The sequence below is a fragment of the Rhododendron vialii genome, chromosome 11a (assembly GCF_030253575.1).
Source record: "Rhododendron vialii isolate Sample 1 chromosome 11a, ASM3025357v1".
In the NCBI taxonomy this organism is placed as follows: Eukaryota; Viridiplantae; Streptophyta; class Magnoliopsida; order Ericales; family Ericaceae; genus Rhododendron; species Rhododendron vialii.
In genome coordinates this window covers 34,659,131-34,682,442 of record NC_080567.1, presented here as the reverse complement: position 1 = coordinate 34,682,442, position 23,312 = coordinate 34,659,131, and the positions used below count along the sequence as shown (strand labels likewise).

The 23,312-nt window shown below is 39.0% G+C and overlaps 2 protein-coding genes across 2 annotated transcripts; one reads left to right on the top strand and one right to left on the bottom strand.

Moving 5' to 3' along the window:
* The first annotated feature begins 14,221 nt into the window (after positions 1–14,221).
* LOC131307156 (uncharacterized) lies at positions 14,222–15,310 on the top strand. The gene is made up of 3 exons (XM_058333565.1): positions 14,222–14,390; positions 14,478–14,797; positions 14,918–15,310. Exons 1-3 carry the CDS (start codon positions 14,222–14,224, stop codon positions 15,308–15,310), a joined length of 882 nt encoding a protein of 293 aa, XP_058189548.1.
* A 3,193-nt stretch (positions 15,311–18,503) lies between these two features.
* Positions 18,504–22,136, bottom strand: LOC131307155 (serine carboxypeptidase-like 1). Its single transcript, XM_058333564.1, has 13 exons — positions 21,886–22,136; positions 21,437–21,463; positions 21,181–21,323; positions 20,990–21,065; positions 20,722–20,845; positions 20,530–20,632; positions 20,261–20,301; positions 20,056–20,157; positions 19,747–19,899; positions 19,579–19,650; positions 18,976–19,094; positions 18,765–18,877; positions 18,504–18,640 (listed from the first exon to the last, which is right to left on the bottom strand). The coding sequence occupies exons 1-13, from the start codon at positions 22,134–22,136 to the stop codon at positions 18,519–18,521; spliced, it is 1,446 nt and encodes a 481-aa protein (XP_058189547.1). The 3' UTR covers positions 18,504–18,518.
* Positions 22,137–23,312: the final 1,176 nt, after the last annotated feature.

Sequence of the window (23,312 nt, the reverse complement as noted above, 5' to 3'; positions counted from 1 at the left end):
ATATTTTATTGGCCATATTATTAGTCTCATATCACCTCATTATAAAGATCGAATATTAAATATTTATATTGTATTTTTTTAAATAAATAATAATAAAGTTAAGTAAATACTAAATTTAGTAATATGTATTTTCGAATAAAAATTAGTTTGTAAAATCTATGAATAATAATATGGTAGCTAAAGATAATACCTTAAACAGAAAAATAGTGGAAATATTTTATAATTTCTAAATGTGAGAAATAGACTTAATTTTAAGTGTAGTAATTAATTGTATGACCGAATATTTATTTTGCGATAGTAAAGAAATAGATTAAATGATTTCAAGAATACTATATAAGTTGATATTAGTAATTTGGTAAAAGAAAAATAAAATTTTTATCTTTTAAGATAATGATTTTATTCAAACCGCTGTTTACTTATCTTGGCTTATTCGCCAATTGGTGTTAATAAATTAGAATATTGTTATGTCAGACTTTATGCATGTGATATTGTATTTGTGAATTTTGTATGCTGTTGATTGTTACGTGGATTATGGTAATTTGAATTGCTACGTGAACGTAGAAATCGGACAATAGGTATCCTGGGTGGTACTCGAGACTTAAATAAATGATTAGACGTTAAAACCGAGGGAAAGTGAAATGTTAATAGTCACTATTGTGACGGTTACGATCGGGAGATGACCAAAGTGGCTGAGAACCCGGTGGGTCCTGAGAGCATGGTCTGCGGAATTGGCACTTGTGGTTAAAGACCGGTGGATTTTGATATATTGCGCAAACCCTGAATATGGCACTGTTGGATTTATATTCCGGAATTTTCGGGGGTGTTTTTATTGGTTGAAACCGGGGTATGGGTACCATTTCTCGCGGTTGATTGGTTTATCATTCGCTCCTTGTGATGGTACGTACAGCCGAGTTTGACCCAACATGTAGTTTGGTCTTATTCATCTGGGACCCCAGGCTGGGCAAGCAAGGAGAGAGAAAATCCGCAAAGTTGCCATATTTCAGAGGTTGTTTGGGAGGAGTATTTTCTCATGGTGGAGAAATCTAGAATTCACTTAAAGACCAGAAATTCATAAAATGCTACTTATAACTGCGTAGTGTAATTGTTGTATAATTTTGTGTTATTCCATCGAAACTGCATATTGTGGTATTGGGTTTTAGGATTTCTACTTGGTGAATTATCACTCAAGATACGTTTGTATCCTAGCCAATCATTTACTTCGGCGATCAATTGGCCAAAGCGTGCATGATTCTACAGTAGAGCAGTTGATACAAGTGGGACCCCTGGAACAGAAGCCGGGTCAACGTTGCTTGGAATCCGTATCAAATCTAGAGTCCCACTGAAGTTGTTTTTAAATAAAATGTACATAGATTTTTGTATTATTTTGAAATTGTAATTTTTGTATAATTAAGGACAAATAGGGGCCTAGTAGTTCATAAAATTTAGCGTATTTTAAGGGTAATGCACCTGAAATTCCTTGGAAAATCGGGGCATTACTCTCTCTCTCTCTCTCTCTCTCTCTCTCTCTCTCTCTCTCTCTCTCTCTCTCTCTCTCTCTCTCTCTCTCTCTCTCTCTCTCTCTCTCTCTCTCTCTCTCTCTCCCCGCCTCCTCCTCCTCCTCCTCTCTCTCGTTTTGAATCTAATATGATTTGAGAGAAGAAGGGAATGAAATACGTGGTTTAATTTGGAAAATGTCCGACCATCGGAGGGATGTGAAATGAAAAAATGACTTGTGGCCAAAATTAGAGGAAAACAGTTTCACCTAGTTGGTGGAGAATGTTTCACCTTGAAAATATTTTCCTCCCTCGTTTTTCAAGCCAAACAGCGAAAAATGGGTAAAATAACAAAATATTTTACGTTATAACAAATGGAGCCACAATGTGTGTGAGACAGACAGAATTGTGAGAGAGAGAAAATCGAAATCTATGTGCATTGAACATATATGGTGGTCCTTTTGGGGACATCCGATAAAATTGGAACGAAATATACACGGTGTGCGGGGGTGTGTGAAATCTACGGGCATCGAATCCCGGGGGGGGGCTTATGTCCATGAGGATAGGTCGTCACCGCGACACATTCTAGCTATAAGATGGCTTAGACTCCGCCACATTATCGATGAGACTCGAATCCGAGTCTCCGCTAAGGGGGTGTGGTGAGATGTGCCATCCCTTCTCAATAGAGTTTTATTTCCTTCTTTTGTCCAAATAAGGACCCTAGTGCGCCCTTTTCCAACTCCCAGTCCGTAAACTGAGACTCTCCCGGCCAGCTTTATTCACGAGAGAAACATTAGACGGGATCTTTTGTTTTTAAAAAAAACATCTTAGGAAAATTTTGAGTTTGTCAATAATTTTTTTTTTCTAAATATGCAATTAATTCAGCTTTTTCTTTATGATGGCTTACTCAATAATGATCTAGCTTGCATTGGTTAGAAACTAAATTGTACTCATGAAAGACAAAATCTGCTCTTAAATAAGGGACAATAAAGTCAAGAATTTCCAAGAAAACCCATTGGTAAATAAGAAAATTAACAAACTTTAGAGACAAATGCCTCTTCCTCCTTCTCTATTCCCAAATCAAGAAATCAAAAGCGGCAACAATGAATCCTTTCTTCTACTTCTTACATGACCACAACATTTTTAATCCTCAACAGATAATTAATGGAAAACAGAAAATCAAATTCACAAATACACACACACAGAGAGGAGAAAATTCGGCAACGGTGTATGGCTGGTGTTCAGACGGTGGCCGTTGAACGGTTGGCGAGCTCGCAGAGAGAAAGATGTGAGAGATCACAAAGAGGGAGGAAAGGAGAGAAGTAACGAAGCGTCTTTCGGGAGAGCGTATACAAAACCCTAGTACTACTACAATATTGTTAAAAGATGAAGCTTGAAAAAGTGAAAAGTTGTCAGTTTTTGAAAAAACCGTAATTAATCAGATTGCAATAGATAAATAATGTCAGTCATCTAAAAAATTGTGATATAATATATTTATGATGTCACTTTGTAAAATAGTGACATAACTATTCTTTCTTTTTAATGTCAATTTCTCATAACTGTAATCTAATATATTTATGATGTCACTTTGTAAAATAGTGACATAACTATTTTTTCCTTTTAATGTCAGTTTCTCCTAAACTATGATCTAATATATTTATGATGTCACTTTGTGGCAACAGTGGTGGAGGCAGTGATATTCTATTACCATTATTAGCGGCATCATTCTATTTTAGAAATGATGTCTACTAAAATAAGGGGTCAGCCTAGTTGTCAAGGCTTGAAACTTAGTCTCTGAATGATAGTAATCTTTACCAGAAATGTGAATGTGATGTCATATTATTATGATTCTTATGTTTGCAATTGACATGAATGAAAACGTGATTCACGATGACATTATCAACGAGGAATCACATTCTAAAACTAAGTAGAATGATAGGCGCGTGATATCGTAGATATAAGCGCCTAAGTAGGGCATATTAGCGCGTTAGAGGCGCGGTTTATTCCATTTTCCACTTGATGCCGTGCTTTTGTCTTGTTTTTGTGTCTTTGTTAGTTTCGCAGGAAATAAGGCGGTTCTTGCGCCAAGTTTGGATTGCGAGGCCTTGAGGCCGTGTCAGACATCGCCATGGGAAGTCGTGACGGAGGCGTGAGGCGTCGGGTGACGTGATGGACGCGTCGGGTGCCAAAAAGTGCATGCAAGCACAAAATTCTCACTAAAGTAGGCGGTAGGGCTACAGCTCAGAAGTGTAGCCCTACAAAGTGCATTAGCTGGGGAACAGAGAAACCCGTAGCCCTACAGCTATTCTTTGTAGGGCTACCGAAGGTTTTAACGGAAAAAATTGTATTTCAATTATTTTTAATTCTAGACTTTGGGGATTAATATAAATACCTCCCCAGACTTTGTTTTTAGGGAGAGAACATTACGTAGCAGCTTTTTCTTACGTTCTTTTTCTTCCAGAGCTCTTTTCTTTTGAAGTTTTCAAGTTTTGTTCAAGAACACATCTTCCGGTAACTTATTTTCTGTTTCGTTCTTAATTAAAGTTTCTCGTGGATCTTAACTTAGTTTTAATATCTTGTTTAAATTAGATTTCAAACATGATGCAAGTTAAGGTTTATTTTTGTTTATTTTTATTTTTAATAATGAGTGAGTAATTTTTCTGAGGTTTGGTCGCTCGGTAAAGGCGCGCCGCGACCCAATTAGGATTTGTCTCGTAATTTTCTGCACATTAATTCAATTAAATAAATTTAGTTGGTGAAAACTACGTCCGTTGGACGATCCGAGGCATTGCCAGGGCTCATGTGAGCGGGAACGGGGGACCAAAACCTGTTCGCCGCTGTGTACGGGACTGGCAACCTTAGGATTCGCATTCTTCGGGGTTTCCAATTCTCCCTAAATTTAATCGTTTTTTTTAGAACTATGAAAAACGAGCGGATTCTAATTTGGTAGCAAGCGCCGGATTCCCTACGACCGCACCTCTCTTTTTATTCTTTCAAGCAATCTATCAGTAGCATTAGTTAATCAATCAACCAAAAGATTAGGGGTGGCTACCTAAGAGCTATTTTTAATACTACAACCCGAGGTTCCACAACACACACATCACCGTCCTTAGTGGATTCGACTCCGATCTTACCAGGTATTGTGCTACATCGGTCTCAGCCCTACGCTTGGGGCAATCCATTATTTTATGTCTAGGAATCGGTCAAGCACAGAAATCTAACCCCTCACATCTCCCATGGAAATTCTAGATTTCTAACTCAATCCATAAAATAAAAAATAAATTTTTTTGACTCTAGTAAATCTCCAAAATAATTGATTCCTTGATAAGATTACTAAATTAATACAAACATCGGAATAGAACTACTTCGAGCATCTACTTACTAGGAATTGATCCTGGTAATCAAATTCATATTTCTGTAGAAGATTATGGACATCGAAACATAACGCAATGTGCACTCTCTTGAGGCCTCGATTTCGAAACTTCCTAGATGTTATCAACTCTTTGGGATCAGTCCAGAACCCTCACTTGTGGACGGTAGCATTGGTCTCCGAATTAATTAGTTGGTTGATGACTAGTCAGCTTATTTGCCTTTTTGGTCCCCAAAGTATTAGTGAGTGGCCGATTTAATCCCCAATGTTTAAAATGTGTGTCAATTTGGTCTCCACTCCTAACTCCATCTCTCTTGTCCATTAAAATGAAGTGCATCAATGGTAGTTCACCCATTGCCATCATCTGTCTCTCTCCTTCATTTCATTTACAGCAACACACACCAACATACAAATCCCACTTTTTATGTTCCAAAATCAAAATCAAAAGGGCGAAAGCAAACAATCAGAAATCTCCTTCTCACCATTCAAAACTTCAACCTTCCTAAATCAAATCTCTCTCTAGATACAAACAAACAAACAAAAATACACACACAGATATATCTAGAGAGACAAGTGTATGAGGATGTCGGGATTGCCAACCCCGGCCACCACTCCATCGACCAACCGCATATTTGCTCGTTGCCTTCTCTTGAATCCCCCTCCGCCTAGTGATAGGCGCGTAAATGTTCACATACGCGCCCCCTAATTTGCCATTGCTAAGTCTATTTATATTATTATTTGGAGTTTTATGCTTTATTTTTGTGTTGTAGGTATTTGAAGAGTTCGATGTAAAAAGTGCGAAAATTGGAATATTGAATGATGTTCGAAGTTGGGTCGTATGAGTTCAATCTAGTGGAAGTTCTAAATTGCAATATGGAGTCAAAGAGTTAAACTCTCACTGTAAGAAGAAATTAAGAATTGGGCTTGGATTTATTCTATTACATGGTGGGCCCAATGGCTAAATGGTGGGCCAAGGCTTAATATGTAAGAGTCGGCTGGAAGTAATAAAGGAAGAAAAAGAAAAGAAAATAGGGCTGCCAGGGGGATCACGGCTGCAGCACTTATGAAAGGGGGATTCCCACGGACGAGTTTTGATGCCCGCAGCATGACTTGATTCCGACGGACGAAACGAAGAAAGGGGCTGCCGTGATATCTTCTTGGAATCATGCGGAACAGGCGACTGCCGAGATCAACAGAGGGACTGCGAGGTTTAGCTTTTTGTTTCAAATATTATTTATTTTTGTTCCGAGTTTTTCCTTCAAGTTTTGAAGCTTCGTTTACTTATTCACACTCCGGTAATTCGTTTTAATTTTTGTTCTTTATAAAAGTTGTTCGTTTGTACTTATTTAACTTAGATTTTGTGTCTGTTTTCTATCCCGTATTTAGAATCATGTTTCAAATTAGGGTTTTTTTTGTTTATTGTTTAATAATGAGTGAGTAGTCATATGGGTAGGGTTGTAGGGTGATTAGCACACCGTGATTAGTTCGGGCACTGCTCCTTTTATCAAACAATGTAACAATGATTTTAGATTGGAAAATACTTCCCACAGACGAACCCGGGCATCGTCGAAGCTCATGTGAACGGGAGAATGGGGGTCCAAAACTCGTTCTTCGCTGCGCATGGGTATACAGCGACCATAGGATCTCGCATCTTGCGGGGTATCTTTTTCAATCTAAAATTAAACGTTTTTAAGAACTCTAACAGAGCAGGTTAATCTGGACTAGTTACAAGTGCTATGAACCCTACGACCATACCTCCTTTTAATTATCTAAAAAGTTCAATTATTTCGTAAGTTTAGTTAATCTCAATCAAAACGATAAGGGGTAGCTACCTAATAGCCCATTTAAATTATAACAACCCGAGTTTTTAGTCAGCACACTTTACCGTCCTTAGTGGATTCGATTCCGGTCTTACCGGATATTATGCTACGTCGGTCTCCGCCCTACGCTTGGGGCAACCCATTATTTTAGGTCTAGGAAATCGTCAAGCACCTAGGGATGGCCATCTCAGCCGACCGTCTGTATCCGATCCGTTATCCATCCCGAACGGATCGGATTTTTTGAATATCGGGGCGGATTCGGATTTATTTTTCAAAAAAATTTGGAGATCGGATCGGATTCGGAGGTAAGTCTATCCCTGCCCTGATCCGCCCCGAATCCGATCTCCATCCCTGATTGGCTCCAATCTGTCCCTGAATATCCGAAAATCTATTTTTTTGATATCCGCCCCGATCTGTCCCCGAAAACTCTTTTTGATAAAAAATCTGGTTATTTTTTTTCAAATTCGGATATCCGGATCTCCAATTGGATCTCTGTCCTCCATTTGGGGCGGGGATGGAGGACCGAAAATATATTCGATCAGGGATCGGTGCGGATTCGAAGGTCAAGTGGAAGGTCCATATTCGGATTCGAATATGTCAATATATGCCTCCGATTCGCCCCATTGCCATCCTTACCTCCGCCTCTCTCCTTCCACCGCCGTCCACCACCCTCCCTTATCATCATCAACCTCCCTCCCTTATCATCATCAACCCCATCTCCCCCTCCTCCTACGTCCATCGCCTCGTCGTCGCCTCCGCCCCCGCAAGTAAGTCCATGCCTTCATCCCTACAAGCAAAGATCAAATTCTTTTATGCTAAACAGAGAAATGATTCAGATTTCTCTCTGGGACATTTGAAGGTTTTTTACTTCAAAGAAAGAGAAGGAATGAGGGGAAATAGGAGTGAAAAAAAGGTTCCAAATTAAGGACGGAGGAATTACAGAGAAGAGAATGGGTTATACTGTGGATTAGTAAAATAGATTGGATAGGATTTGATACATGTTATTGTATGAAATTCACTATGGGTGTTCAAGAAAACCGCCCGAACCATAAAATCGGTTCAATCTGGATCGAATTGTCCTATTTGGTCCGGTTCTGTGATTCTACGGTCAGATTATGGTTCTAAAAAAATAAGAACCGTTAATTTTAGTTCGGTTATTGGTTCTCAATTAATGAACCGTGGTTAGAACCGAACCAGACCGTTTAAAATTAAGATAAATATAGATATACATATGTGTGTATAATTAAATATGTATTTGAATTTGGTAGGTTAATCTTTCCCTTGCTAAACTTAATTTATTTAGAGATGAAATTTCATTTATTATGAAAGCTTTTATTTTATTCTTTTTTTTCTTATTCCACCAGATTAACTTCCTATTTTTTTAATTTTATGAGTTCATATTTTGTAAATAAGTGTTTGGATGCTTATTGGATAGAACCGGAACCGAACCAAAATCAGACCGTTTTGTAGTTTGCTTCTAGTTAGATTCCATGCATATATTGGTTATTTTCTGGTTCCCAATTTTCTAGAACTGTTTGAAATGGCTTGGTTACTGGTTTTCTAGAGAACTGGACCAATCCGGACCGTGTACACCCCTAAAATTCACTTTGATGAGTGAGTTTCGGGGAAGGGGGAGGTGGAGGTGGTACTTGCGGTTGTAAGACTGGTAGTAGCTGAGCCTGAGAAGAACTGAGGGTAGGGTTAGATTCGGGTAGGTTTTTAAGTGTTTTAGGTACTCTTGTAGGTGAAATTCCGGAAAAGTCCCTTATTTTAACGGACAAGAGGAATGGAGTTAGGGTGCGGACCAAATTGACACACATTTTAAAAATTGGGGACAAAATTTGACAAATATTTAGATTGGGACGAAATTGGCCACTTTCGAATACTTTGGAAACGAAAAAAGTAAATAAGCCTGAGTAGTCCCTTTCTTGTTTCTATCTATATTAGAATAGAACTACTTTTTTAGGAATCCAGATCCTCTCCACATGTTTTCCTCCCCACATCTACCCCATCTTTTCACCACAACATGACACCTCATTAATGAATTCAACTGACAGCCAAGATTAGATCTCAGCCCCAACTTTAATAAAACGGCGTCGTTCCTTTACTCTCTCCTAACACAACTAACGTTTTCTCCTTTCTCCGTTTTCTTTTACGTTTTCTCTCTCTTCCCGAACGGTCGAACCCATCTCTTTCCCTGTCACTATCTCTTTCATCCCCTCTCTCTCTCACTCTCTCTCTCTGTAAGTATTCGATTCACCTTCAACTATAATATTTTAATTTTGCATCTCTCTATTTATGTAGTGATGACTGATGAATACCAAAAACCACAATCAAAAACCTAATTTGATTTTGCTTCTCTCTAGGTGAAGTATAAAAAATCCAAATCCATATGGAAAGTACCAAAAACCACTATCGAATGAAATCACAGTACAAACAGAACCCTAATTTTACAGAACAAACACAAACCAAAACAAAATTTAATAAAGAGTCGGGAGAGGCCAAAATCACCGGAGGGATTGCATGGGGGGCAGGGGTTGTGTTTCTTCTCTTTTGGGGATGACGATGGTGGGTTTTTTTTCCCCCAAATTCTGGACAGTGAGAACAAATGGAGAGGAAGTAGAAAACGTTAGCTGTGTTAGGAGATAGCAAAAGGAACACAACACCGTTTTATTAAAGTTGAGGTTGAGATCTAATAATCTTGGCCGTCGGTTGAATTTATTAATGAGGTGAATGTTGTGGTGAAAAGATGGGGTAGATGTGGGGAGGAAAACATGTGGAGAGGATCCGAATCCCTTTTTTAGTGCCAATGTCTCGAAATGTCCCGAAAAGAATGATAGCTTGAAGCTTTTAAGCCCAGTTGAATTCTAGTTGTACTACGTTTCTACTAGATCAGAAATGCGTGGGTCCTCTTACACTTTTGCCAATTTGATTCATAAGAAACCGTACGAGTTTGTATATATCATTTGTTAGTTACTATGAAGCACCGATATTCTTAGAGAATATCGTATCTGTGTCAGACACTTTGGGGAGACACGACAAGCTAAAAACATGTATGGAACACGTCACGAAAAGTGTCTGGGCTTGTCCCACCGTGGAAATTTGGGTACTCATGGAGGATATGGTGAGAATTATCCAAATGATTGATTCATCAATCAACAATAGCAGAGACATTACGGATCGAAGTGGCATGTTGTAAGCAAAAGTTGCCCATTCCTCGTAGAGTTAGATGTGGTTTGTTCGTGGCTTTCGAGTCCTTTGATCAAGGGTAGATGGTACTTCTAAGTGATTATTTTGTGTATCATGTATAAATGTGAGATAAGACATGTGTCTGTACAAAACATGCTTAATTACTAATACCTACATTAAAATGTTTTTTTTTCCTCCTCGCTTTCGAAATGACTCTTAAAAAACCAGGACTCCCATGGGACGCTTATATATGTAAGTCCTTGGCCAATTAGGGCCATTTCCATTTAAAATTGCTCTAGGCTTAGCAGGACGCCCACCCTAGACAACAGGGGTACCCCAAAACTTCAAATCCAAACAAAGCGACAAGCCATGATGGAGGAACATCTAAAAGGGAAGACTAATTCAAGGATGATTGGAGGACACCTAAATGCAAAATGAGAGGAAATTCCAACGTACCCAAAAAAAATATGCAAAATGAGAGAAATTTTTCGGTGTCGGGTGGGTATATTCCATGTGGTGTCCGCTCTGCACATTCGGGCCATCCAATATACTTTTGGACAGCCTAAATTGAAACCCTCTCTTTCCCCTCATCCCAACACTTTCTTTTTTATTTTGCTCGAATGTATCAAGTGGATATCACGTGATACCCAGCACTGAAAAATTCTTTGCAAAGTGCAATGTGTCAGAGGTTGTTCAGAGGGCTCTACCATCACATAAAAATAAGTGGGTCCTTAAAAACCCAATCCGAACCTAGAAAGTGGGCCACCATTATTAATCAAATTGGGGACCCCTTTTGCCAACCTGGATGGCTAGTTGTATAGTTGCAGCTACCAACAAACCTTCCTCGTTGAATGTAGTTTTTATTTTCCTTTGTTTTGCTTTTGTAAACCTGCTTCTCGTTTGCCTCAAATACTCTTTGCGGCTTACATTTAGCTTCTATTTTAATGTACTATTTATCGAGTTTTTATAAAAATTATTGTTGCCGATAAAAAAAAATTGATTACCTTATGTTTCCTGATTTGCCAACGTGAACTCTTCAATTGGCAGGAGTAACAGGACCCCTTTGGCTTCGGAAATTTGGGTAGTCACTAGTCAATTGGAGGATATTGCGAGAATTGGAAAGTTTGTGTTTTGGGAATTCTATTGGACTCGCAGATCGTGTAATGAGAGTGTCAATTGGCTTAGCTTCATCTCATTTCGAGGCTTGTTACCTGACCCCTAACTGGGTATTTGTTGTTCTATTTTATCGTGAGTTGAGAAATCTTTTGTATTCGAACTCCCCGTTGGCGGATACTAATGACAAATTGTAGATTCCACAGTTTTTTTAAAAAAAAAAATTGAATGGTAAAAGTAAATTTACATCATACTGTAATAAATTTGACTTGGCCATGAGATTTTCATTTTATGATCGACTTAAATTTTGGTATGAAAGTACTACTCATCAAACTCTATTATATGAATAGTTCAGATCTCATTTTTGGTACAGGGAATGAATTTGTTAGATTGAAGAAGAAAGATGAGGGCATATCGGACTTTCATTTTGCGTCCATCACACTTGATGTTAATATTGACGGAATTGGGTGTTATGTGCATACTTCACAAACTACAAGGGTTTTATGTGTACACTTTTGAACCATAAAGGGTGTATCAGCACATAACCCAAATCACTGGAGGTCAAAGTGGACTTTGTCCTTGTTATTAATAAATTCTTTACCTCATTAGCAGCATTATTTTATTTTTGTGACAATTGATAGGTGCGTAAATGTTCACATTAATGTTCCATAATTTATCATTGTTAAGTCTCATTTATATTATTATTCGAAATTTTATACTTTATTTTGTGATTGTAGGTATCTGAACAATTTGATACAAAAGGTGCGAAATTGAAAGTACTCGAAGTTTAGCTCATGCCACGAGCATGAGTATAGAAGAAAAGGAGTAATATTTGCAAGTCAATTGACCAAAGAATAGACCATCTCAGGAAGTAAAAATAAGAATTGGCCTTGGATTTGGATTTGGACTTTGATACACAAATGGGCCCAATAGTGAGTAATTATTTTGACTAAATGGGCCATGGAGGGAAATTGGATGTACGTGGCTGGGAGTAATAATTCAGCCAATAGGGTTTTTGTCATGGGGAGGCTGCAGCTTATAAAAGGAGGAGGCATCACACGCAGAAAGGGGTCTGGATTTTCCCACGCATGCATAACAGCGGGACGGGGCTGCCGTGGTCACGAAGAACAGGAACTCCGGTCAATATTGTTTAGTGTTCTTTTTTTCTTTCAAGTTTTTGATGCTTTGTGCAATTACTCACACCTCGATAACTAGTTTTAATTTATGTTTTTAATAAAAGTTAGTTGCTAGTATTTGATTAGTTGATATTTTTCTGTTTATTTTTCATCTAGCACAATAGAAGCATGTTTCAAGTTAAGGTTTCTTTTAATTTACGCGCAATGATTAGTGAGTAGTCGTACAGGTAGGGTTGCGGGGTGATTAGCACATCGTGGCCAGTTCGGGCACTGTTCCTACTTTCAAACAATAAAAAAAACACAATTTTAGGTTATTATAGAACATTCATTAGACGAATCCGGGCATCGTCGGAGCCCATGTGAATGGGGGTCCAAAACCATTCTTCACTGCACATGAGTAAACGGTGACCACTAAGGTTCGCATCTTACGGGGTTTCTTTTTCAGTCTAAAATCAAACGTTTTAAAGAACACTGAATGGAGCAGGCTAATCCAAACTAGTTATGAGTGCTATGAATCCTACGACTGTATCTTCTTTAATTATTTGAAAAGTACAATCAATTTCATGATTTTAGTTAATCTCCGCATAAAACGACAAGGGGTGGCTACCTAAGAGCCAGTTTAAATTATAAAAATTCAAGTTTTTAAGTCAGCACATATCACCGTCTCTGTGGATTCGACTCCGGACTTACCGGATATTGTGCTACGTCGGTCTCTACCCTACGCTTGGGGCAACCCATTATTTTAGGACTAGGAAATCGTCAAGCATTTTTGGCGCCGTTGCCAGAGACGGTAACGTGTGTTAAGAATTCGGGTAGTTTTTTTTTTTTTTGTTTTCTTTTTAATTTCTTTAGTTGTTTCGAGTTAACATAGGTAGAGGTAAACAATCCTCCTTCGTAGGAAAGCAATCACCTCTGAAGCCTAAGTACTACCGAGAAAATACCAGGCGTCTCGTAGCCATTGAAAGAGAGCCGATAGCAACCGTGGAAGGAGAGCTTTTTAGTGGTGATTCTTTTGATATCGGTGGCTTTTTCGTTAATCTAATAATTGAGCCACCGATGTCGATGCGTGCACACATGCATACTGAGAGGAACACTCCTCTCGATCCAATAGTTCTACAAACCGAGACGGTGGAAGCACGCAATGCTTTCATCGTAAAACCTGGTACACATAATGCCCTTCCCCTGTTTTGTGGGAAGGAGAATGAGGATCTGTATGAACATGTCCGTTATTTCGAGGGGTTGGTGTGCACCTTTGCCACCACTTCTCAATGGGAGAATGTTTGCTTTAAGCTTTTCCCAGCCTCGCTCAAGGATAGTGCAAATAAGTGGATGCGAATGCAGAAGCCATAATCTCTCTCGACGTGGGCTACTGTCCGAGATCTCTTTTATAAGAGATATTTCTTAGAGAATAAATCAAAGCACCTGACTCGCCAAATACAGTCTTTTAAGCAGAAGGAGGGCGAGTCGTTCTTAAGGTGTTGAGAGCGTTACAAGGACTTGATGTTGTCCTTGTCGCACCATGAATTTGTGAGACACCAACTGGTGTCGTTTTTCTATTTGGGCCTGAATGTTGCGACGGCCTAACAGATTGAGTACCTCTGTAAGGAAGAGGATTTTTTAGACAAGTCCCTAGATGATATGTGGGATTCTCTAGAAGACTTGGCCGAGAAATACCAGGGTTGGGAACCTTTCGATCTCGGTGATAGGGTCATAGCTGCACAGGGACCCAGTGGGTCTGGCATCTTCCCTTTGAGCGTAAAAGAGCATAATGTCCAGTCCCAACTGGACAAAATGTCTAAGCAGTTAGAGGACTTGAAGCTTACGCAAGTCCAGCAGGTCAATGAAATGAGAGTGGAGGTGGTGTGCACGTTGTGCGAGTGTCCGGGCCATCCAATCACTGCTTGCCAAGCATTTCCCATAGTTAAGAAAGCCTACCATAGCAATCAGGTTGAGGTAAACGCGATTAATCAGTATTGGGATCCGTTCTCAAATACCTACAATTCAGGATGGGCCCAAAACTCACTTCTGGGTTGAAGGGATCAAAAAGTCCCAGTGCAACCCCAGGCACCACCTCAGCAGTTTCAACCTCCTCAAGGCCAAATGACCCAATTCCGCTACCTACCTCATAATCAGCAGGGGTTCGATCCTTCATTTTTTGGACCACCCCCAAGCATTAACCATTCCCCGCGGCATAAGCAGACTGATGAGATGATAAAGGCTCTCATGCAGTCTCAAATAAGCTTCATTGAGCAAAACAAACAGACAATTGGTGACATTATGACCTAGTTGACCCAGTTAACGGAGGCAGTTGGACAAGTCCAGCAGGAAAAGGGAAAGTTTCCTTCTCAACCTCTAGTCAATGCTGCATGTATTCATTATGTGGGCTATTCTTCTGGCCCGAGCAATTTGAATCCAAGTCTGGAAGAGGCTAAGGCGATCACCACTCTCAGAAGTGGGAAAGTGATCGACAAGGACTTACCTCCCAAGCAAAAATTGGTGCTAACCCCAGCGCCGGTAGCTACACCAGCAATCGTCTCAGACTTGGGAAGTGTTCCCGAGGACGAGAAAGAGGCGGAGTCTCCTGAAGTGGTGGTGCCTGCTCATGCAGCCCCCACGACTCCAATGCCATCCCTTGCTCTATATCCAAATCACTTGGTGGCGAGACCTAAAGCCAATGTGAACTTTCAAATGCTTGAATTATTCAAGAAAGTTCAGTTTCCTATCTCTTTGATAGAAGCCAGTGACACAATTCCTCAGTTTGCAATGGTCTTGAAGGATCTTTGTACTTCAAAACAGAGGACTAAAAGTCAAGACAAAGTGCTCCTGACGGAGCAGGTGAGCTCCATTCTCCGGGCTGATATCCTAATTAAGAGTAAAGACCTTGGTTGTCCCACCTTCCCTATTGCTATCGCAAGCCAGGAGTTCGATAAGGCATTGCTGGATTTAGGAACAACTGTCAACTTACTCCCATATTCGGTGTACTTGAAGCTTGGCTTAGGCGATCTGAGAGCCACACCGGTCACGCTACAGTTGGCTGACCGGAGTGTAAGAATTCCAAACGGGTTAGTGGAGGATGTTCTGATTCAGGTGGGCGAGTTCTTTTTTCCAGTCGACTTCATTGTCCTGGACATATGCCCGATACCGGAGGTCTTTGAGAAGACTTCATCATCCTTGGCCGTCCTTTCCTAGCCACCTCTAGTGCCGTCATAAATTGCAAAACTAGAAAAGTCCAATTGTCCTTTGGGGACTTGAAAATGGAGATGAATGTGTTTAATATGGATAGCCGAGTTGAGAATGATGAGAAAGTATATGAGGTGAGCTTGATCGACACGTTAGTGCAGGAGCATGTCGATAGTATTTTGTATAAGGATCCTCTGGAGATAGCCTTAACCGCCGAGGAGGCATCATTCTTAGATTCTCCAGAGGTAGGGAGTTTGATAGAGATGCCTGCGGTAGATGATGTGTGTGGTGTCACTTTGGACCCAGTTCTTGAGCCGCTTGGGGCCCCATTCTCTTAAGTTCTAACAGGTAGCTATTGCGTACCACTCTCTTCACTGAGAAGTGGACCCGGCTCCTAGCAATAGGAGTACCCATCATTGACTTGGATTTTATAGCTTCACATGCCACTATTAAAATAAGGATCGTGTGCCTAGCTCCGGTTAGTAAGGGCAATTTTGTGTCGGTAACATTCACTACAAGAAAAAGTATGTTTAGTGACGAAAAAATGGCGACAAAATTTAATTTCGTCGCTAAATGAGTATATTTGGCGACAAAAAAATAAATTTGTCACTGTTTTGATAACTTACTTGACGAAATTATTTTGTCACCAATTATAACTATTTAGCGACGAAAAAAATATTTTTGTCACCAAAGGCTCCTATTTGGCGACGAAATAAAATTTTCGTCGCCAAAAGAGTAAAAAAAGAGACGAAATTATTTTTTGTCGCCAAATATAACTATTCGGTGACGGAAAAAATATTTTGTCGCCAAATGAACCAATTTGGCGACGAAAAATGTTTTCGTCTTCTTTTTACGTTTTCAGTGACGAAAAATTTATCTTTTGGTGACGAAATTTATGAATTACGCTTTGTCACCAAGTATATTTCGGGCATAACTCTTTGCTCAGAACTCTGATTGAGATAATCTAAATTGGGTTTGAACAATAACATAAAGAGCTACGACTTTCATGTTTAATAAAATTGCTAATTTTAATGTTTAATAGTTCAAAATGGCGTTCAAAATATGTTTTAATGTTCAATGTATGTGTTATATATTACTCCCTCCGTCCCTTTTTTAGAGTCCAGTATTTCATTTTGGGCTGTCCCTTAATAAGTGTCCATTTTGTAAAGTTAGTGGGTAAAAATTGGTGCATTGTCTATTTTGTCCCTAAAAGTAGATTCCTTTTTGAAAAGTAAGTGAGTAAAAATGTAATGATGATGGGTAAGTTGGGAAAGTGGAGGAAAAAGTTGATGTGAAATGTATAATGATGATGTCTTTTTAATAAGTTGGAGTTACGAAGCAGGACACTTAAAAAGGGACGGAGAGAGTAGATATTTCAAACATATGCTGAAAAGTTTGTGTGGTGTAGTTGGTTAAAGCTTGCATCCAAAACTTAGGAGACTCGGGTTCGAAACCCCGCAGGAGCAAGAAAGTGAGATTTTTTTCACATATAAGAATGTCTTTCGCGACGAAAGTTTTCGTCACCGATGGGTCACCTTTGACGAGCCAAAGAGAATAATTTGTGACGAAATTTTTTGTCATCAAAAAAGCACAATAGGTGACGAAAAAAATTTCGTCACCAAGTCATTTTTCCATGACGAAATTTTTCATCACCAAAAGGCACTATAGGTGACGAAATATAGATTTCGTCACCAGGTAGGAATCCTCGACAACCTTTAGTCGATAAATTTTTTTTCGTCACCTATATTATTTGTGACGAAAAACATACAATTTGCGACGATTTTCATTCGTCACCCAATGCAATTTTTCTTGTAGTGATTGGATTTTACTAAGTTCTTTTGCTTTTCGCACAATCTATGTATAATTATCTTTTATTTCGTTGTTCTTTTATTTCTTGTTTTTATTTAGTTGTTCTTGTATTTCTCGTTAAGAAAAAGAAAAATCCAAAAAAAAATTGAAAAATTGAAAACAGAAACAAAAATAGCATAATGGTCTTGTATAGCCATATGTTTCTTGCCCCATCGGCGAGGGATTGGGAGAAAAGTATGACATGTTGATCGCATGAAGATTTGGTGGAGTATTTATTTTTATCTGTGGGAGCCCGGATAACATGAGCCGGGCGGTACTAGTGTCTTTTAAAGTTAGGGTTTCTTTTAATTTATGCGCAATGATTAGTGAGTAGTCGTACATGTAGGGTTGCGGGGTTATTAGCACGTCGTGACCAATTCGGGCACTGTTCCTATTTTCAAATAATAAAACAAAAAACAATTTTAGGTTATTAAAGAACATTCGTTAGACGAATCCGGGCATCGTCGGAGCCCATGTAAACGGGGGTCCAAAACCCATTCTTCGCTGCACATGGGTAAACAACGACCATTAAGGTTCGCATCTTTCGGGGTATCTTTTTCAGTGTAAAATCAAACGTTTTAAAGAACACTGAATGGAGCAAGCTAATCCAGACGGGTTATGAGTGCTATGAACCCTACAACCGTATCTCCTTTAATTATTTGAAAAGTACAATCAATTTCTAGATTTTAGTTAATCTCCGGATAAAACGACAAGGGGTGGCTACCTAAGAGCCCGTTTAAATTATAAAAATCTGAGTTTTTAAGTCAGCACACATCACCGTCTCTGTGGATTCGACTCCGAACTTATCGAATATTATGCTACGTCGATCTCCGCCCTACGCTTGGGGCAACCCATTATTTTAGAACTATGAAATCGTCAAGCAACAATAACAAGAGGTCGACCTGGTAGTCATGGTCTGGGACCTATAAATTTGCTCTCTTTCACATGGTTTAGTAGCAGAAGTTCGTTGGAGTAAAGGTTGCAACTAACTCAAAATGATTGGGCAATAATTCTAAGTACCCTCAACAATTACCCTCCGAAAATAACTATTGATTTCTCTTTTGGAGGCATTTTTGGGGTAATTTGTCAGAATACATATTGCTCTTATATATCCTTGCATAAGTTATCTTCACCAATTCAATCCACTGATTTTTATTCAAATAGCCTAAAAAAAGATCTAATAAAGTCGATCGGCATTGAACAGACGTACGCACTCCAAAGAAATTATTGGATAGATTTGGCTGCTAATCGATCTCGCGTTTGTTAAAGATAGTAAAAAGCAAGCCACCTTTTGATCATGGCAAGAGCTTCTCTAGGCTTGTACTCTGGAGCTGTGTGACCTGCACCCTGTATAATAAGCAATTAAAAATCAAATGCATTTATGTTCTCCTTTCGAAATAGATGCAGATGTCAATTTAAATTTTTTTTTTCTTGCCTTGATAGTTGCAAACGTCAGGTGGTATCCTTTCCTTACACAACTCATTGTGTACCTAAGCAAACAAAACGAAAAACAATGAAAAGGGAAAACTGTACTATTATATAATTCGGTTATATATTTAAATAAATGATGACCAATTTTAATGAATTATGTGCAAAAATTAAGCAAGAACAAAACCTCCATTTTGGCCATCAACAAACCATGGTCTCCATTCCTCGTCAACAGTTAAATTCAAGGCCTCTATCCATTTGTGGGTTCCCAAATATGGAACTGCCATGTCGTGATCCCCGCTGTTACAAGACAAGAAAATTGGTGACATATATATATAAGGATCGCGCCGATGGTTATAATGCTTAGCCATGACCATAGTAAATAAGAGATCGATAACCTGTAAATAAGAGCTCGAAGAGTTGTATGGCTGAGGTTTCGGTGGTAATCGAGGCTATTGAAGACAACTTCTGTATAGGCCATGGACTCATTGCACCTCGCCCATTTTTCCTTTGTTTCCTGCAGTGGCGGAACCAAAATTTTGACCCTAGTGTGACTAGATTGATAGACATATATTTTTTATCGGAATCTATATTTATTATATCATAAATTTTTTGTTTTACTATACATTACATTTGTATATTGAAAGGATTTTAAGCTAATGTAGTTAAAATATACCAATCATTTTATTTTTATTTTTCTTTTAGACAACTTCAATAGTTACGTGATTAATTTTTATTTATGAAAAATAATTGAGAATGTAAAAATAATCGGTTTTATATCAAATTATTAAGATTATAAATAGCTATAAATAAATAATTTTCAATAATATTTAAAATTAGGTATGTACAAAAGAAAATTTAAAACTTGGAGGCTCGAAAGGGGTCGGGGGCCAGGGCCACCCCGGACCACCCCCAAGGTAGCTCCGCCACTGGTTCCTTGTTAGTTGCCATTAACAATGAAACACAAGAAATCCATAGCAGTCTGTAGACTTGATCGGTACCTTTCGGATGTGAAGAGCTTGTCTGACCCTTTCATCATTTGCCCAAATATAAGATGGAATATAATTGTATGTCTACAAAACAACATAAAAAGGGATTACTGTGTAATTTATACGGTTCTAACTTATGCAGAGAGAGAGAGAGAGAGAGAGAGAGAGAGAGAGTATTACTCGGCACCAGAATTTAGGAAGTACTGGTAGAAGTAGGAAATCTGTTGGTTCCGCTTCAATAAATCTTCTATCCCACTTCAATTTACTTGAATTTCTTGAAGCATAAGCACAGTTAGGTTCCAGAATTTGTCCCATGTAGAGGTTGGCGAGGCACTACATAATATAAAGTTGCACAGGTTCATTTCTAATGGAGGATTAAAAACAGAGGGAGCAGAAATACAAGCACTGTAAGACCATGAATAAATGAAGGAAGCCGTTTGCCATTGATTAGAACAGATATTAATCGCTTATGATTAACAGCAAATAAACCTCGTAGAGTTTATCCGATAAAAGTGCGAGTCGATGTGCAAATTCAATTCTTGCATTCTTATCGTAGTGCTGACTTGTTACTGGATTCCCAATAATGTATCCCTGACTCCATATCGAAAACATCAGCTCCAACGATGAAGCATATATAAATGGATTAAGGATCCATTAATTTAGATCAATCCAAAGTTAAACTCTGTATATTTACTTGGAGCTTAAGTAGAGGCTGCACTCCAACCTCAGAATTTCCTGCAAGGAAAAAGAGAACTAATTCGATTTATAAATAGTGGCATAATCTGAATCTTCATTTGAAAGGTCGAGCTGACAGTGAGAGAATTTTATTAACAAAAACAAAACGGCCATTAACATTGTTTTCCTTTCATTTGTAAGCATGATTTTATAAACAAAACGCTCATTTGGTATGACTATGAGACAGAGCACATCAAAGTTGAAATGTGGTAATTCTTGCAAACGTACCGTCATATATTTTCTGAACAATGATTGGAGCGATTATGCCAGAATACGAATCACCGGCAATATACAGCTCATTCGACAAAAATATTGGGTGATTCATCAGCCACTGCATTACTTAGCTACTTTATTCAAGTAAATTGCTTAAATCATTGAATCGTTTTCCCATTATTTTCAAGAATTGTAATTTGCTCCCACCTTCAGAAGAAAATTGCAATTGTTTGTTGTAGATAATAGGTCATCAACAACGTAACTCTCCGCATTATCAGCATAGGAGAATTCAGTGCCGACTGGTGCGTCTAAAAATATAATGCTGGCGACCCGAAAACATGAGAAAAAAGACACTATTGCAATTTTTTCCTTATTGGTATCTTTATATCCGCCCCCCCTCCCCCCCCCCCCCCCCCCCCCCCACCAAAAAAAAAAAAAAGGGCATCACCTACATGGTTAGATATATTTCTGCACCTTTGTCCATGAAAACAGATTCAGCTTAAAATTTGGAAACTTCCCATCAAAATGTTCTGTGTCGAAGCGTAAGGGTCCTACAAAAGAAGTATATAAGAAAATTCATTTCCTTGATGAATAGTTTGGTCCAGGACATATTCCTGATATATACATATTGGTTTTGGAAACTTCAATTTGTATGTGAAAAATCACCTATTTCATAAACAAGTCCAGAAAAAGCAGAGCAACCAGGTCCAGTAAGCCAAAGAAGGAGAGGGTCTTCTCTTGGATTTCCCTCGGACTCTATGAAGTAGTAAAATAGGTGCACGTCTTTCCACACCCCCACACTTACATATCTTCACAAGTCAAGAAAAACCAATCAGAGTCACCCTTTAATTGCAAGCACACGTGGAGGGAATGGCTTTTCTCTACGGTCGTTCAACGGTCTCGAATGTCAGTTGTAAGTGACTGTTCTGCCTCGAAGTGACGTTTCTGCCTGATGTGACATCTCTAACATTGACTATTGCAGTTCTGCAAACTTCGAAGGGCGGCATTCATTAAATGACTCTGACACATGACGTCAGCCGAACAGTACAGAGCACGTGGAGGAAGCAATAAGCTTGTTTGATACTCCAAGGTTTGCCTATAAATAGAGAACTCATTCTCCAGGTTTATCTTCTTCTTGATATCTTCCTTCCCAGACAAAAATATTTTATTTCCTCTTTCGCCTATTGACTAGGTCATCGGAGCTACTTCCCGAAGGCACAACCCCTTCGGTCTTTCAGGTTTCCAACCACCGGTGTTCATCTTCTCTGTTCAAATCGAAGGAAGGAAAATGTTCAAAGTGGAATTCAACTCCCCCACTCCACCCCCCCCCCCCCCCTCCCCCCCCCCAACCAACACAAACAGTAAATATACCATGCGTTCTCTCCGACAACAAATTGATCAGAAAACACGATGTTTCCTGCAGGGGAAAGTTTGTTAACCTTCCATGTGTAAATGTTGTTCATCGGATCCTTCATCATTGAGCGACATTCACCTTGGCCATTACATTTTAGGACGAAAACCTCAGCGCCAAATACACAACAATCATCAACCAAATACCCATTAGAAGCATCATTCAAAGTGTCCAGGGAAAGTAATTCGTCGAAACCCCATTCAGTGTTCATTCGATGAAATCACCTGATTCCCCCTTCAGCAACTACATAAAAACAGAGTTAATTTGTTGAGAGGATTGAGTAACCATAGGTGTTGCAAAATTTAACTACAAAGCATGAATATGGTCATACACGAACAATTTGAAGTTGACATTAACCTCCCACCCGAAAGGAAGGGATTCAGTATCTGCTATTGTCAAGTAAAGAAAGATACAACCAGTCACGTTCTTTTGCTTATTTCCCTTCGGGTAGAGAACCAATTTCCTGAAACAAAACAAGAGAGGAAATTTAGTTCTTAAATGGTACATTTTAGGGCCTTCAAATTTTCTGTCCTCCGATGTTTTTGTTCCCCTGTCTCAATATGTTCTTAATCACACAACGTGTGTCATAGATCGATTTTCAAAATTACGGTAGTCGGATGAGGAACATTATTAATCGAACCTACCACTTATAGCCACCGACTTCAAATGCTTGGGACTCGCAATTTCCTACCAGAGTGCTGAGAAATAACGAGAAAGACTGAATTTTAAAGGTGTAGTGAGCAGGTGGGACATCTCTTACCGATCTTATAATTCCTGTGCGATAGATTTGATGAAGATCAATGTAAGAAGAAGTACGCTACAAAAAAGGACTAAAAAGAGGGGGACGGTAAACACGCATACTAGAGGTATCGTCGATGCCAACTTCCGCGTCTGGTTTTCTTTTCTTGCCGTTAATATTTCCGACGTCCATGCCTTCAAATGGGTGCATAAACATATAATGCTTACGAACTCCTGACCGATCGACTAAGCTAGCCTCACAGTTGGTTTCCAGCAATGCTTACACAAGCTTTATATATATAGAAATTTGACGGTGGTCCGTTCACATTCATGAAAATCAAAAGGTCGTCATTGTGGTTGATAATCAAATACTACATGCATAACTGTTGATTAACTTGAAAAGTTTATTGCTATTCTATGCATATGCTAAATACCTTACATAATCCCTTTTTCCTAGTAGTAATTAGAATACCTCGTGGCTTTTGCTTTGTCGAAATGTATCATGATATGCTCTACGAAATGTATCACCCTCGAAGAACTAAAGGTCTTGTTAACGTGTGCCCCTAAGATATATGTGTAGCAGGCCGAGCAAAATGGCTCGGGCCACTCCGAGCGTGATCTAGTATTATTTTCAACTCCAAGACATCTT